This window comes from Neomonachus schauinslandi, chromosome 8, assembly GCF_002201575.2.
Source record: "Neomonachus schauinslandi chromosome 8, ASM220157v2, whole genome shotgun sequence".
Taxonomy (NCBI): domain Eukaryota; kingdom Metazoa; phylum Chordata; class Mammalia; order Carnivora; family Phocidae; genus Neomonachus; species Neomonachus schauinslandi.
The window spans coordinates 58,377,914-58,396,170 of record NC_058410.1 but is presented as its reverse complement, the minus strand read 5'-3'; the positions used below and the strand labels follow the sequence as shown (position 1 = coordinate 58,396,170).

The 18,257-nt window shown below is 34.5% G+C and overlaps 1 protein-coding gene across 2 annotated transcripts in view; it reads left to right on the top strand.

Moving 5' to 3' along the window:
- Positions 1–18,257, top strand: part of GRIK2 (glutamate ionotropic receptor kainate type subunit 2) — a 666,284-nt gene that overhangs the window by 373,143 nt on the left and 274,884 nt on the right. For both annotated transcript variants that reach the window (XM_021693614.1, XM_021693616.1), the window contains exons 7-8: positions 14,503–14,646; positions 17,535–17,642. In XM_021693614.1, coding sequence (XP_021549289.1) covers positions 14,503–14,646; positions 17,535–17,642 — 252 coding nt within the window. The remainder of the gene's footprint in view (positions 1–14,502; positions 14,647–17,534; positions 17,643–18,257) is intronic.

Below are 18,257 nucleotides of genomic sequence, written 5' to 3'. Positions count from 1 at the left end.
TTATGTTAGCATAAATTATCATGGTTATTAGAAAAAATAGAATCTTTGAAATTTGATAAGCTTGGGTTCAGACTTTAGGTGTGTCCTTTACTGGGTTGATTTGAACCTCAGCTCCTTGGGATCTACTACTTACATTATTAGATTGCTAAAAAAAATTAAACTAAATAGTATCTGTAAAGTTTCTATCACTGTGCCATATGGTAGGTGTTATAGAAACCAATCTTTTGACCAAATAACTTCTTTATGAAATATTCATTTTCTTTCTGATTTAAAAAAAGGGGGGGGGCAATATTATCCATATAGTTAAAAACAGATCTGATAGGCTAAAGTTATAGCTGATGTGCTTATTACTCTGGTTTTTCACATCTGTTTTGAAACTTTGCTCTTAACTTTTGGTCAAGAATAGTCCTTGTGTGGGGCGCCTGGGTGGCTCAGTCATTAAGCGTCTGCCTTCGGCTCAGGTCATGATCCCAGGGTCCTGGAATCGAGCCCCTCATTGGGCTCCCTGCTCCACGGGAAGCCTGCTTCTCCTTCTCCCACTCCCCCCTGCTTGTGTTCTTTCCTCGCTGTCTCTCTCTTTGTCAAATAAATAAATAAAATCTTAAAAAAAAGAGAATAGTCCTTGTGATTCAGCTAATTTCAAAGAATAATGAAATTAAACTTCACTCTTCTTTACATGATGGATATGTGCAAAACCTTTGTACTGGCTTCCTTGGGAACAAAAGTAGGTGCAAATGCCTAAGTATAAAACGTGTTGAATTTTGTTCTGCATTTAACATAAAATGATTCTTATATTTGCAGTTATTTCTCCTTCAAAATGCAACCAAATGTGAATATTCCTTAGGGCCCATATTGAAGTGGAGAGAAAGGAAAGAGAAGACAGTGAAGGATATATAGCTGTGTAAGAGAGAAATGGAGAGAGTTAGTATCTGGAATGCAAAGTAGCAGAAGAAATATCATCTGATGCCCCAAACTCTGGAAACACAGGAGTCTACTCAAGTTTACATCCTTGTACTGAGGTTCCTCGGACATATTCAGGCGTCATTAGTAAGATTTGAGTCAATGCCTACTTTATAAGACTCCTTTCCATGAGACCCACAAATCTAGCTCATAAGCAAAAAGCTCAAGGATAAAGTTGAACACATTCTGAATGTTTTTTAATTTAAATTTCTTTTTTTTTTGCTTTTTAAAATTTTATTATGTTATGTTAATCACCATACATTACATCATTAGTTTTTGATGTAGTGTTCCATGATTCATTGTTTGCATATAACACCCAGTGCTCCATGCAGTACGTGCCCTCTTTAATATCCATCACCAGGCTAACCCATCCCCCCACCCCCATCCCCTCTAGAACCCTCAGTTTGTTTCTCAGAGTCCATAATCTCTCATGGTTCGTCTCCCCCTCTGATTTCCCTCCCTTCATTTCTCCCTTCCTACTATCTTCTTTTTTTTTTTTTTTTAAACATATAATGTATTATTTGTTTCGGAGGTACGGGTCTGTGATTCAACAGTCTTACATAATTCACAGTGCTCAAATTTTATCAAATGTCTGTGTTTTAACAAGCAAGGAAAGAATACTGCCTCATCATTTCTTAAACTGTTTTTTGTTTCTTCTGATGATTTTTTTTTAATGCCTTTTAAAACATTTCTAACATCCTCTTGCTGCTAATTTCTCTGTGGAATTGCGATTCCTTCTGGCTTTTCCCTGAGTCCCTGCCATATATCACCCTCCATTCTTCTTTTGGCTGCAGCTGTTCAGTTGTCAAATCCAGTAGGTGAAGATTATCAAACTATTTTCTCTCCTGAGTGAAGTTGCATCACCCTCACCTCCTGCTCTTTGCCTTCTTTGAATTAATTTCCTGAATGGCATGGGATTCAGTTTAAAAAAAAAAAAATGTTGTAATGAAAGTTTTTTATGTCCTGGTTTGTGATTTATAATTTGTTTGATCAAGTATAAAACTCAGAAGTATAAATGTCAAGAGTTAACTGATACTGCTTAATCAGTCATTTCCAATTTTGATGTCAGTCTATTAACCTGCTGACTAAAAGGGCATCATAGAGTATTAGTTTGCATTTGGTTTTAGAGTCCTCTATGATTTCTTCCTTAATAATATTCACAGCAGTGTACCATTACAGTTTTTTGCTTCAGTTCACATTCTTATTGTCCCTGAACCTGTGTAATTCACAGTGGGAAGGGTAGTGTTGATTCAGACAAAATTTTGATCCATGTATTTTGGCAGGCATAGTGTATACTTCTATGTCATATCACAGTTGCCCCATTTTGTGCTTTTGTAAGTGGAACCAACTGACAATCCTATACAGATATCTTAGCAGTTATCTAAAAATTTCCTACCGTATTAAATGTTTTTCTACAAAGAAGTAATAGTCTTAACAATTAGAAGTAATAATGATATATTTGGTGAATTTATTTAGTATAACAGATCTTTTTAGTATTTTCATATGTATAATTGTATATGGCATGCTTTTACATACATTTTTCAATTTTTTTAAATGTGTATCCCAACTCTATGGGGAGGTAAAAAATCATGATCTCATTTTGCCCTGAGGCAAACCAAAGCCTAAGACTGTATTATTCATGATTCTTTCAATTCCAGTTGTCTAAAATTCCTTTAGTAATAGCAAAAAGAAAGCACATTGGTCTTCTAGCTTGTAACGTACGGGATAATCTGTCTTCAGATACCTTTGGATTCAGGTGCACAAAGAAAGTCATAAACAGGTTCCTCTACATCTTTCACCTCCTCTTTTGTTTATATTGGCTTCATTCTCAGGCAACAGTGCAGAGGTGGCATCAAGGTTTATAAAAATCACTGGTACAGAACTCCGAGAGAAAGAATGTACCTTTTTTCCCAAATGGCTCCCTCAGAAAGCCTTGTCACTTGGCCATGCCTGAAGCAGTGCTTGTTATCAGGTCTGGAACACTTGGAGCTAAGCTATTGGGTCAGAGAATGGACTCAGGGGGAAGAGGTTCTGCTTCAAAAGAAAAGATGCCAAGCAGGCAAAATGACAGATTCCATCAAAGATGTTGCATGACTTAATTGGAATCCTGTTTTTGGTCTTCAGTTCCATGTTATTCTTTTAGTCTTCCACTTAGATCAGTTCTCACATGAAATGATACATAAAGACTCAACTTTAGGGAAGTCCTTTAATATTTATCCTGTAAAAGGACAAGCATATTCTAATGTCTGAAAGGAGATGTTAGGAATCTCAGAATGTGAACACAGTATAATCTCAAAAAAAAAAAAACTTATGAGAATTCTGATTGACCTTTTCCCTTGATCCCACCATTCTTTCCAACTTTTGTTTTCTTAGCTTTTTCCCACGCCTTTGTTTTTTGAAGCTATGGATATTCATAGAAAACTCTTCCAAATGATGACGACTTTCTAACATAGTAGGTACTACTGCATACAAAACTAGATAGCCCCATATTGGCCTGCATATGGCATTATGAAGAATTTTGGTTTACTTGTTTATTCCACTCACCTACGATGAATACCCCAAGGGTCTAAATCATCTTTGATTTCTCAGTTTTATTGCTTAAGCTTATAATTGTGTTTGATGTCAGTAACATGATAATAACATTAATAAATGCTGTTGAATGAGTGAATCAAACTGTAAAGCACATAGAGACAAATGAAAAAAGACAATTGGAAGAGTATACGTTCATATGGGAAAAGAGATTCAAGTGACCTAAGAATGAGTAAATGAAGGCATTTCTTCATGGTACTAAAACAATAATTAGTTAAATCAATGTATTTTCCAATGTAGAAAATAATCATGTTAACTAAAATAGTGAAGAGATGGGAAGTCTTCAAATTAGGGATCTAAGGTACGCTGTAAAATATGAGTATGCAAATCAATCCCTCTGTTTTCCTCAAAGATGTTTGCCTCATCTAAATTGATATGAATTGCTAACATAGTTGAGAGTCTCACTCTTCTCTATAAATTATGACATAAAGAGATTTATAGTTCACACTTTTGTAAATTTATCCAATTCAGTCCTTACAGCTCTATAAGGTAGATTACTATTCTATTTATTTTAAAGATGAGGAAATAACACTAAGGAAGATAACATGACTTCCCATAATGATTAATAGGTTACAGAATTAAAGTACTAAGTCCCATTAGTTTAAATGTTCACATAAATACTAAATGAAAATTTTATTTTTTCGCATTTCTGTGAGAAGTTACTATTACAATTTTTTATAGAGTAATAAGCACAATACAAAAAAAAAAACACAATAAGAACATGAAAAGTTATAAGGGACATATATGAATATGATTTATTTGCATATCTGTTGTTTTATTTTTCCAGAAATGTCTTTATTAATTTCTTCGCTATCCTTCAAATCATGCTTAACATAGATCTTTATTATAATTTGATTTTTGGTTTGAGTAAATGATATATGAAGTTTAGGTTCTCAATTTTTATAGGCATTTGGATTTAGTATTTACATGAATGTTTAAACTCATGTACCCAAATTTCTGGTGTATTTTTGGTGTGCATATTTCTAGATCTCAAATTAGAAATAATCAGTCTGTTAACAACATAGAAATCAATTTTAATTCATCATATTGAAAAGAGAAAATATAAACAATATCGATGAATATAAATTTTTAAGTGCAAGAAGCTAATTTGAGCTCCGAATATCAAAATAATTGGATATATTGGAGATCAGCTGGAAGGACAAAGAATACTTCCCCTTGATATTGACTCTTCTCTAGATCAATAGTAGTTCCAAATGTAGTAAAAAGCAGATGAGATTTAACAGGGCCTAAATTATTAAGGTTAGTGCATTGTTGCTAGAGAGTTCATTAACAATCCTATCAATACAGTGTTCTTCATGGACGTTAGTAAGAGCTTCATGGAACATTTTAAAAGAGAATGAGATATCTCAAAGGACTGATCTTGGTTGAAAAAATTTAATTAGGTAAGAATAATTACATTAGTTAAATGAAACTTTTAATTGAAAACCTGTTGGCATTTTCTAAGCTGCTTCACAGCTTTCCCTAGTCATTTATATTTAAGAAGTGAAGAGTTTCTCTACATGGCATTTGAGAAGCATCTAAACATCCCGGAATTTGTATATAATAGTTTAAAGGAATTTAGAAAGTGTGGCAGTAAAAAAATAAATAAATAAATAATAATAATAATAGGATTTTCTGCTTGGGAAATGGTGCATTTTAAAGATATATGTAGGAAAGAAAGAAAATTATATAGAAATATTCATGGTAAATACATATAATTCTTGGAAATAATGCAAAATAGTCATCTCCTAAAGCTTTCACAATTATAATGTTAAAACTCCATGGACTGAATTTCAGACCTTATAATGCTCTAAAAGCTCACAGGAAAATATTGCTGTTTGTGAAATTATTTTGTTGAGTGTTGTTAAGGAAAATGTCATCCAGCAAAAGTTCTTGCAAAATTAAGGGCCAAAAATTGAATAATATAAACATCAAGGGCCAATGAAAACTCTTACTTTCAAAATTAGAGTAAATCACATTTTAGATTGTATTTTACTAGTTGCTATTCAAAACAGGTTAATTAACTGTCACTACTTTCTGGTAGCTTTTAGCTTAGCCAGAGAACATTGGTTTGAAGAGACATAAGCATTTATTCAAATTCACAAATTCACAGGGACATCAAGCAAATGAATCTGTTAATCATTCTTGGCATTAATCCTGGCCCAGACCTGTTTCTTTGCTGAATCCCAGCAACACTATCTTCCAGTACCATCTTCTTCACTTCATCTTCAGAGCATTGCTGAAACTTGATTTTTGTAACTCATCAATTTGGCTGTCAAGCTGAAACCCATTCTATTCTTTTCCCTTCTCTTTTTAAATATCTTCCCCTTTTTAGCCTTCATGGGTGCTGAATACCATACGGGTATCTACAAAAATTCATATTCCTTTTAAAGATCTCTCATCCTGCAGTTTTTGGTGTCTCCTTTTATTCAACTAATCTGCGATAGAGGAATCCCTCTGGTCAGCTAAAAAACATGAAGTATTGGCATATCCATATTCTTACTGTGTAAGAGGACACAAAAGAAGATAAAAACCTGGGATCTTAGTGAATGAATTTGGATAGGAGAGAAAGGGTGTTGGTTTTCCTCTGCAGAGTATTGGGAAGCCAGGGTGGGCTTTAATGTGGATTTAACAGGGAAGTTAAAACAACAAAGAAAATATAATACAAGTATTAGAAGACTTTATTGGGTCACACAGGAATTGGGTAGAGTATGGAGCACAGACAATGGATAAAGAAAAGTGACTTTTGATTGCCCTTATTTATTAATTCATAGGAAATGTTGATACAAAAGTTTCTCAAACAAGCACATAAAGCATAAATAATTTTGGGGAGAAGATAGATAAATTAAGATTACGATTGTATTACAAAGGCCAAAATAAAATTGGAATGAAATGTAAGTTTCCTAGGACTACACATGTAAGCCACAAAACACCTTAAAATCCAGCTGGTTCCAGCCCCTCTTCTTACGGGTGACAAGAAAGACTTACTGAAGACAAGAAAAAATACCAGGCAGATTTGTTGGCTGTGTAAGTAACTATCCTACAGCAGTCCTTCCTTTAGTAACAAATTCAAGACACAATAATACTTTACCACTTACATTTATTCTAAATTCTAAATTCGTCAGGTAACGTGTATGTATGTAGTTTTAGTGTGTGTCTTTCTTTAGCTTTGAATTGTGGCATTGTGTGCATGTCACATTTTATAGGGATCACATTGTTGTTGTATGGTAATTTCCTTCTTGCTCCTTTCCCTTTCAGAACTTGGTCTGTTCTCTTGAACAGCATGAGTTCTGTTCCCTCATTTAGGGTAACAGTGGGTGCAGAAGGGTTGAAACATTATACTTTCTAAACCAGTTCCTTGTTTTGGATCGTAGCCATCTTGAAGAGATTACCGCTCTTCTGGTGATCATCATCATCATCGTCTAACACCTGCCTGTGCACCATGGGCCAGAGACTGTGCACACTGCTTTAATGTATTATCTCATGCAGTCTGTGCGGTTCACGCAGCTGCTGGTAAAGAACTCTGTTTCAGAGTAGTACAAAGAGCCGGCAACAGAGAAAGCATGACGGCAGCTGCAGCGTAACTGGGAGAATTGTCTCTGACAATTGGCTCCCGACTGGGTCTGAGGGCATTTCTTCTCCAGTCCCCTCCATTCAGTTAGCAGCCACTGCGCACCTGCTCTAAGCCGGGCAGGGTGCTGGGTTCAGTGCGCCAGCTGAATGACTGAACACCAGCCTGCCTTCCATGTGGGATCCTCACCCTTGCCCAGAGGGGTGGATGATTCTCTGTTGCATTTAGGCTTGTGCTGACTGCACAAGGGAGCTCCAGAGGTCAGAATCCACCCTTTCTCCCCTGCCCTTAATGTCCTTAATATCTTCTAATTGAAGGATAATATTTGTAATTGTTTATCTCCTGGAACTATCAGGTTTTTAAAAGTGATTTTGCAACAAGGACGAGAGAGGGCAGATCATCATTTTTTATGTCCAGTTATAAAAGGTGGAAACAAGGCAAAGTGGATTTAATTTTTTTTTTTTATTATTTCTTTTAGATAAAGGATCAAGTCAATGAAAGAGCCAGAATTTATAAACTTAAATTCCATTTGTTAGCCCATGGTGCTCTTTGTGCTGTGCACTGTACTTCAGATGGGAATTCAGACATGAGCAAAATCTGAGACCCAGGGGTTCCAGAATGGATCTGCCACCTGCCAGCTAGCGTTCAGATCTCAGAGGGCACCTGCCTGCACTTATTTAATGGAAAGATAAATGTGTTCATGGAACTGTTACTATAAATTCATTTGGAAACGGGACAGAGGCTGAACTCACATTCCTCCCAGGTCTGAGCTGCTGGTCGGTTTGGTTCACTGGACCTCTGGGAGGTAATGCATTCTAGCTAGATGGCCAAGTGTGATTACTATTCAGGGCTTCCTAATACCCATTTCTTTTACAATTCAACCGAACTTTTGGGTTGAATTTGTCAATTTGTTGAAAAATGCTTTTATACACTTACTGTGGGCACAGCAATGTATGGAGTACTGTGCAGGGTATTACAAAAATAGGCATGGTTATTACCCAAAAGATGCTTGTGGTCTAGAAGGAAAGAAAAAAAGTGAGGAAGCATAAACAGTTTTATTAAAACTAGAATGTGCAATGAAGAAAGAAGATACGGATCAGTGATGCTTAGTTTGGGCGGATTCTAGATACTTCTAGAATAAAATGAAATCTAGGAACCATCTTTTCAGAAAAATGCACGATCACTCTCTAATTTTAAATAGCTGTGCCGGAGTAAAATCAACATACTATAAACTTCCCATATTTGAACTGTACAAGTTTATAAGTTTTGACATACGTTTGTACCCATGAAACCATCACTAAATCAAGATATAAACGTGTATCACATCGCTCTTAAGAGTGATTACATTTAAATGTAAATTATTGCATACAACATTGGGTGTGTTTGGAACCTAGGCCAAGAGCCCAACTATGCAAAAACTGCTTAAGCAGAATGACATTGTCACAAATGTAACTCTGCTCAGCATAATAGAGAAATAAATTGTGAAAGGTTATGTTCTGTGTTCCCTCCATGAAAATTCAGTCGGGGTACCCAAAACGCACACTACCTGGGAAACAGAGGAATGCTCTTCTCATTGGAAAGAAAAACAAATACTTTTGGTAGTTTTGTTTTGTTTTGTTTTTGCTAAGAGAAGTCTTTAGTATTTCTGAGAGATTTTATGTACCAATAGTCCCTTGTATGTTTATATGGAGTTCAGGGATTGTTCATTTCCAGCTATTTGCTTCATGTTTCACATAAATAAAACCTGTCTTTAAATTTGTTGTAACTCCTGTCTCTCTCAGAACTTTACCAAGGAGGTGTTTAATGATGATGATTATAGTGATCAAAACCAGAAATAACATATGCAGTCGACATGGACATCCTTGGTAACGACTGCTTTGTACTAAATGCTTCTGTAAATGAAATCTAAATATATGGAAACCTTTTGACCATTCACAGCATCTATGATTATTCCTGCTTTTATATGTTGGGAAATGTTTCAATTATACATACCAAATCAAAAGTAGTAAACAATGGTAATTTTTGTCATTTGAGACTTTTGAGAGCATCTAATTCCCCTGATTCTTCAATTACTTAAAAATGCATAGTGGACTTTTCCACAGTGTAAAAGAAATATGAACTGTTCTTTCAATACTTGCAAGTCTCATCAGACTAGAGGTTACTTGAGATAGATGAAATCATCCTGGGTGACTAAACCAATATCTGTGCCAATAGCTCAGCCATAGAAATTAGCATTTGTCACTCTGCCACCTGCACTTCCCGCACACACTCCATGCCTGGAAGTAATTAGACTAGGTATAAGATAAACCCAGCAGTAAGTTAGGGAGATGGTTAGTGCATATTTAAAATGTACGTGAAGGTACTTCTCATGATCTTTTCAAGCCACCCGTTTAGATCACTAGTTTAATTGAAATGTGTAGGACTACATCACACAATTTTAAAGGTTTGTAAAGCAAGTTTTTGGCTGACAGACATTCTTTGTAGGTTAACTAACTTATTTTGGAAAGAAAAATAAAGTTCCAACTGCAGTCTAGTCTGAGGTAGTCTCTCAAGGGTGTTCCTATTACTATGGATAGATACTTGACCTAGCAGTGAAACATGGAGGTTTGTACTTAGATCTGTCTAGACCTACCTGGTCTGCACTGCCTTCTGAGCTGTATTCCCAGGGCGAAGAGATATTCTATCTTTCCAGTAAGTATGATCTATTTATATATAAGTGAGTAATTATTCTTAAAAGTGAGAAAATGGGACAGATTGTTTTATCTTCATTGCTGACTTTTTTTTTTCTCTGCTTAGCTTTTGTCTTTGTAATTTAGGGTGCGAGTGACTACAATTTTATCTAAACCCCTCATATGGATTTTTTTTTTAAGATTTTATTTATTTATTTGAGAGAGAGAGACACAGCGAGAGGGAACACAAGCAGGGGGAGTGGGAGAGGGAGAGGGAGAAACAGGCTTCCCGCTGAGCAGGGAGCCCGATGCGGGGCTCGATCCCAGGACCCTTAGATCATGACCTGAGCCGAAGGCAGACACTTAAGGAATGAGCCACCCAGGCACCCCCCCATATGGATTTTAATGACCAAATTGTACACATATTCCATTTTAATTTAACCAGTTAAATTACAGTTATGTGTAACCCTGAAGCTTTCTTTAGAGGTAGCTATGCTGTAAAAGAAAAAAATGTGACTTGGGAGTCAAAGGAACTTTTATTTGTATCTCAGCTCAGAGACATACCCTCTTTGGGACCTGGGGACATAATTGTCTCGTGTTCAGCAGAGCCTCCAAATATATGAGACCTGCTGTCATCAGCTTATCCTCCATTGCCTTTCATAGTTTCAGTAGGAATAAGCTTAAGAGAGGTAGTTGGTTATGATAGTTCAGATAGTGGGTCTAAGAATTAGGTCTTGCCTGTGTCTTGTTTCTAAGTCTTATTTCTGCCAGAGTCTTGTTATGATAGTTTGGACAGTAGTTCAAAGAGCCAAGCATTGCCTGAGTCTTATTTTCTGAGTCTTTTTTCTCAAGGTGATGAGACCTTGAGAAAATTACTTTAACCTTGCTAAGCTTCAGTTTCCTTCTTTCTAAAATCATAATAGTAATATCACCTAAAACATATGGTCTTGGTAGAATTAAATGAGACAATGCAGGTAAAGAAATTGACACAGTTGTGTAGTATAGAGTAAGCATGCAATATAATTTGATGGTAATAGTAATATTATCAAAATGATAAAGTAATTAACCTGTGTGTCTCCTGTACTTTTTTCCTCTTCTCTTCCACCCCTCCCTTTTTTCCCTCCTATTTTCCATCAAGAGAAAAGTCAAGGCAAGAGACTATAAAGCCAATATGAGAGGGTGGAAGACTTAGCAAGAGCAGCTCATTCAATCTCTACAATTTAGAGTTGGGAGTGAGAGATGCCCCTTAAGCCTGATCTTGAAAGACATTCTAAAACCTTTACCTTTTGAGAACCCCCTGAGCGCAACTGCATAGAAGAAATCTACTTTCATGAAGTCATTCCTGTTTAATGTCACTTCCTGACTAACCTCTTATTGACCCAACCCCATACATTGATGTATTCCTTTTTTGTGAGGTTGTATTTATCCATTCTCCACAATCTATACATTTCCCTACTTTGCAGCCCATTTTTGTTATGTATTTACCACTTATCAAAACATGATGTAGATTAATACATTCAAGTACTTACTGATATTTCTCATATTTTGTAACTTTAAAAATCATTTAAACCATTTTGCTTTATTAAATGTAGAGCTCTGAGCAAAAACCAGAGAGAAAGCTGTGAACTGTGGGTAGATTGTCTGGATTCAAATCTAACTCCACCTCTACATGCTAGTTGCTTAGGCCAGTTACTTAACTGTTCTCTGCCTCAATTTTCTACTTGGTACAAACTCAGTGGATTTTCACCTGGATGATGGTTGCAAAAATTTAAAGGGAATGATTTAAAGAGAATGCCTCATATGTAGTAAATACTAAATGAGTGTTAAGTAATACTATTACTAGTATAAGACAGATTTTCAAGCATATGCATTCCTGTGAAAATAAGAAAAACGCTTTTGAAACACTAGGGTTTTCTCACTACTTTTCAAAGGTGAAAGAATTTGCATATGTATAGTTTTGCAAAGAAGACAGTAAAGTTGAGTCTGACAGGATAGCAAGTATAAATGGAAAATAACTCCATATTATTACATAAAACGACCAGTCTAAAAGTAGGACAGAAATAACACTCTAAACTGGTGAAAATATCATAGAGAGTAGTTTCAGAAGTTCTGTGTATCCCTTTATCATAAATCAACATATTTTAAACTGGAAATTGAAGAAGTAATTTGCTCAGCAACTTTTTAACTATTTAGAATTTTTTTCTCTAGTATTTACCTTCTATTTAATAAATACTATCTTTCTTTTATAATTACATTTAAAATCACAGATCTCAAATAGTTTTATTATCAACTAGTGTGTCCTCTGCTCTTGATGCTGAAACTATGTACCAAAAACAATTTTTCAAATGCTTAATTTGACAAAATTCTTCCTTAACATTGTCATTTTAGATAAGATTACTCTTCTAGGATTTTCATATAAGTCATATAAGATCATGTAAGTCAGTAAATCATGGCAGAATAGTAACAAATATCATATTTTAGTTATTTTGTGGAACTAGATCAAAATTTTCATCTTGAAAATTATCAAATGGTATTTAGCAAACTCCTATCTTAAAGAAACTGTAGAAAATAAATAAAAATAAAAAAATTTAAATTCTATTAATAACTAACTTTCAAGAGTAATCATTGGTTTCATTTTAGTGTATTTTCTTCATTTCGATCTGCTGTTGCTGTTGATATAACATGTTATATGGTGGTTAAGAATACTAGCTGTGAGCAGAGAGGCTGAGTCTGGGGCCTCTCTACTTGTTAACTGTGTGACTTTGCTTAGTTACTTAACATCTATCAAACTTGGTTTCATCATTTGTAAAATGGGAACAAGAGTAGCGCTTTTATTAAACCATTATTGTGAGAATTATATAAATTAAGTAGTACATATGAAGTACCCATAAAGATATATAAAGGCTTATGGTGGACATACAGCTCTGTATAATCTATTTTTACACTTAGCATCATATTCACATGTGATTTCTCGTCTAACTGATTATTTTTCAAAACATGGTTCTTAGTGGTTATATAAAACATCATTGCGATTTTACTCTATTTCTTTAGCTTGAACATTCAGCAGGTTTCCACTTTTTAAAAAAAATAAATCATGTATATAGCTTTTGTTCTTATCTCTGATTTGCTTAGGGCAAATTCCAGAAAGAAATTACTGGGTTAAAAAGAACATGGATATTTTTAAGGCTCTTTTGTGGTTTTGCAGAATTGTCCTTTATCTTCCCCCGAGTAGTGTGTGAAAGTGTTCATGCCTCTTTACCTTTGTTCACAGTGATTTTTTTTTAATTCATTTTATTTTGAAATCAAATGTGTCTTTCATATCTTGGTAACTGTTTTTATGACCACCTGTGTGCTATCTAAGATATGTCCCCTGAATGTTACCTCAGGCCAAAGACAAATATCAGTCTAATCCTCAGGCTCATGATGTATGCCCGTATCAACTCCATGATCCTAGTTACACTCTGCAGCCATCAGAGGATGCGAAAGTAATCAGCTGGTATTTACAAAGTGAAGGTTAGGAATATGAGCTATGTTCCCCAAAGATTTATGAACTATAAAATGGCATTCTTATTATGTTCTGTCACTGCATTGTGCTCTTTAGCTGTCTTCCATTTTATGTGGTAAAGCTCCCTAGGATCCATTTGCATGAAAGCGACTGTGTGTACTCATTTTGTATTGTGTGGTGGCAAACGCTATAATCTACAGGGTTCCTATTCATTTTGGAATTCATTTCACAGCTCACTAATTGTGTGAATGAGAAGAGGAAATATATGCTTTTATTCTGAAGCATGCCAAGCAGATGGCCCAAAAGTTCATTGCTAGCATTACAGTTAGTGTGGTCCTCTTCTGTAGGTTGTGAGCCTGGCATCGATCCGTCAGACACAAAGCAAGGGTCCATTTAACACAGCAGTTAACTGTCACTGAGCCTCTGGTTTGTTATGACTTATAAACATTTTGTTTTTTAACATCAACTTCTAAAGTGGTCAGTCATTTGAGCAGGTGCAAATGGTAGAATTCATATCCGTCTTACTTGAGAAGACAAAATGAACTTTTATTCATATGGAAATTTGGGGAAAAGAAAACAGTACAGGGGATTAAGCTTAGTTTCTTAAAATTACTACATGTATTGAGATTCAAAACTGTAGCATCATTTCTGAGATTGAACCTTTTGAAAAATTAAGTTGAAGAAAAGATCGGGGATTTTAGCTAAGCTTTTTAGGTGAATCTCCTTTCAAATCTCTTTTGTTTTTCCTGTGCAAGGAAATTGTTTACTTACTTTTATATACAATATGTCATTTATGTAAACATTCAAAATGTTTCCAATTGCATTCATCCTATGTGTGTGCATATGTGTGTGTGTATGTGTGTGTAGTGAGACAATCAAACAGAGCTAGAGGGGGTGACGAAAAAAATAAAATAATGAATGTCTTCACACATTGCCTACTTTAACGGAGATCCTAGGACAATATGAACCTGGGTTATTACCTCAGGAAAGGGAGGGTAGGTCAGGTGTTCTAAGGGAGCTGATGTAGTAATTTGATCACAGTATCTTATTTAAGAGAACCAGAGCATCGGAAATACTGTTGTCTCCCTTATGTGAAGATAAAATGAGTATATATTTCTCTCACTCCTTCCTTCCCTCCCCTTTCATACCTCCTACCGTGGGTTTCGCTTGTTGTATTGACTCCATATTTCCTTTTTCTTGGCTTTCAGACTGATGCTGCTCTAATGTATGATGCTGTGCACGTGGTGTCTGTGGGCGTCCAACAGTTTCCCCAGATGACAGTCAGCTCCTTACAGTGTAATAGACACAAACCCTGGCGCTTCGGGACACGTTTTATGAGCCTAATTAAAGAGGTATGTCAGAAGAAGCACATCTGCCTAGTCTCTTTTGTCCTCAAGGTGAATGCATTGAGATTATTTCAGTTTTCCTAACAGGTGACCTTTTACCTTTATCTTTTGAATTAAACTTTCTGTCTTCCTCCATACAGGCAAAATTAACAATTTAACTAAATGATGTGGGACAAAAGGGGGAAAATTACATGACAAATAAATGGGTATCTTTCAAAATATCTATGATTGTGTAAACAGATGAAAATCTGTGACCTATGATTCATGACATTGTTAGTTTTCACCTTCCTGAATCTTTATGTGTATTACTTTTCATTTATGTGGAGATATAGTTTAAAGAATGTTCATATTTTAGGCAACAGTTTTTAACATGAATGCCATTTGCACTCGAATAAATCATATGTCTTAAAGAATTGTTATTTAGATCTATGGTTCCTAAATATAATGTCTAGTTATTTTAATTCTATTAGCAGTTAACATAAAACAGATACCTGGATTCACAAGAGTGCAAAGTTCACTTCATATTGCCTAATGCAATCATTCTTATGGCCATTTATCATTTCTGATTACAACTGTTATGGTTATAGACCAAGAATGCCCACAGTGAAGAAAAAAAAGGCAAAATTCTGAAGATCACACACACACACACACACACACACACACACGTTATTCCTAGTTATCCTATCATGAAGGAAATTTTATGTCAGCTTAGATACATTTCATTTGATTATAACAGGAGTTTTTCTATGAAAATGTAACTGGAAAAATTTAATCTTTGCTAGGAAAATCACAGGGATTATCCCCATATAAGATTTTTCTTAATGGCTTTAAAGAAATCATCAATTCAGCATATAATAAATTATTCATCTTGAAAATAAAAGTGAAATTGGGTCATAATTAAGAATCTCCAGGTCCTTTGACAAGAATATCCAGGAATTTTCCTTGTGTGATTTTTAATGTCCTCTCAGATGGGTGAAATGACACTCCCTGATGAATATGTAGTTCATTTATTTGTTTCACATTCTACCTTTATGTCTGGTTTAAAACTGAGCATCGGAGAGCTGCAGACATAGTGCACGGGTTTGACTTCTGAAAGAATTGCTTTCTGAGTGCAGCACCTGAGTATTGAGGTGTGTGTCACACAGTCCTATAAGAAACAGTTGTATGAAACTCACTACTGTATTCATCGTAAGTTGTTGTCGAGGACGTTGTCCACTAACTCACATGGTGAGCCTCTTTATGAGGACCAACAGGAGACATTCCTCTCAGGTTTTAATGCCAGGAAAAGCTGAGCTTCTCCTGGGCAGTTGGAATGTCTCAAATTATGGACCCTGTATATTGTGTTTATATCATATTTTCTTCATTGCTTTGGTTTCTAGGAAGTTCAGAATTAAATTTGTGATTGTATTTTGTTAGTTGTGCATTCTTACCCGATAAACATTTCTTTATGCTGCCTCTATCCCAGATTGTTTTTTTTAACTATTGTCTACTTACACTTCTGTATTTCTTGATCAAATTAACTATTTTTATACTAATATGCATTTTTGTTAATCACCTTAAATTATTTTCTTTGGAAAAGGATGGGTTAAAAATATCTTTTGCTTCCTTATTGGAGACCAGTTAACACATGTTTAAACTCAGTGATGACATGTTGCTATATGTATTTAGATATGTATTATAATTGTTTCTGTTTTATTTGTAATTTATTAGCCTAAAACTATTTTCGAATCCTTATACCTAAGTACAGAAATACATGGAGACTAACAAATGTAGCAATAATGATATCCATTTGTAGTCCTTGTTGAAAGGTTACCCATAATCTATTTGGTTTCATTTCTTTGGATCTTGGTGTAGATTCTTTCAAACATTATAGTTGTGAGTATGTTACATTATTTAAAATTTTCATATGTAACTATTTTCCTAAGCTATTTCCAAATGGCAAATAATGGAAAACATTATTTTTTTTTATATAGCCAGGAGAATGAGAAGACTTTTTGTATTAAAAAAAAAAAAAAACCCTCAGAAATTTGCTCACCTGTGATGGGTTCAACCCATTATGTAATTAGATTATTATATTTTCACTTCCTTCTACATAGAAATCTCCTTTTACAGGAAGTATAGCTTGATATGAAGTAATTTTGATATATTTCTCCCAATCTCACTTAAGGGAAAATAAAGTAATAAGTTAATTATTCTAAGAGGAAAGTGTATAATTGAAGTTATATAATGCAGGTTTTCCTAAATTCAGTTTCTTTCTCTGTAATAAAATAAGTTTATGTTCATATTATATAACAGTAATTCTGTTTGCAATCTCCAGTGACATATTCACTGTCTCATGTATTATAATAAGTGACTAAATTATTCTGTTTGCAAAAGGAGATTTGCTACTTAAAACAATCTTCAAATTTCTCATAAAAATTATACATACAAAATGCATTATTTTAATATAATAAGTTTTATACTGAGACTAAGACAATATCTGTAGACAAAAATCTTCCAAAGTTTAGAAGAGGAAAAAATGTTTTAAAAATCAGTAGTGATGTCAAGGGGCGCCTGGGTGGCTCAGTCGTTGAGTGGCTGCCTTCGGCTCAGGTCATGATCTCAGGGTCCTGAGACTGAGTCCCTCATTGGGCTCCCTGCTCAGCGGGAAGCCTGCTTCTCCCTCTCCCACTCCCCCTGCTTGTGTTCCCTCTCTCGCTGTGTCTATCTCGGTCAAATAAATAAAATCTTAAAAAAAAAAATCAGTAGTGATGTCAATTTATGAGAAGTAATGAAAATAATGTTCCTTATTTTTTTTGTGTGAAAAAAATGTTTTATCGTCCTTCACTTGTTAATCCTTTGTATTTATTTATTTATTTATTTATTCATTTATTTATTTATTTTTTTTCCTATAGGCACATTGGGAAGGTCTCACAGGCAGAATAACTTTCAACAAAACCAATGGCTTACGAACAGATTTTGATTTGGATGTGATCAGCCTCAAGGAAGAAGGTTTGGAAAAGGTACTTGAGTCATTCAACTTATTTACTTTAATTATTAAATGAAACAGATCCCAATGAAGAAATAAGGAAATATTCCCTCTTGTAGTCACATTTCATTAACATTTAACTTTATTGACTAACTCTTAAAATACATATTCAGTTCATTATATTGAATATAATAATTGAGGATTAGTATTCAAGCATAAAAAATGTCTTAAGACAATTAAATATTTTATTTTCTCACCAAGTTTTTCTTATACTGTGAAATGCATATAATCTTTATTAGCCTTAAGATTTAATATAATAATTAAAAATATTTATACTTGTATTTGCATAGACTTTCCTATTTGGAGCAGGTCATAAAGATTAAATACAGAAGCATATTTCCATTGCTGGGCCATATTCAAATGAAATGTCTGACTTCATGTACACAAAGTAAATTAGGTAAGAACATAAATACATTACACTGGTCTATCTTATTTGATTCTATATCTAGGGTAAAGTCAGACAATGATTACAGAATTTGGGTATATGCTTACTTTAAAAATATTTTAGTGTAAGTTATTTAAATACAAATAATATAATATAAATATACATAATAATATAATAATATAAATATACATAATAATATAATAA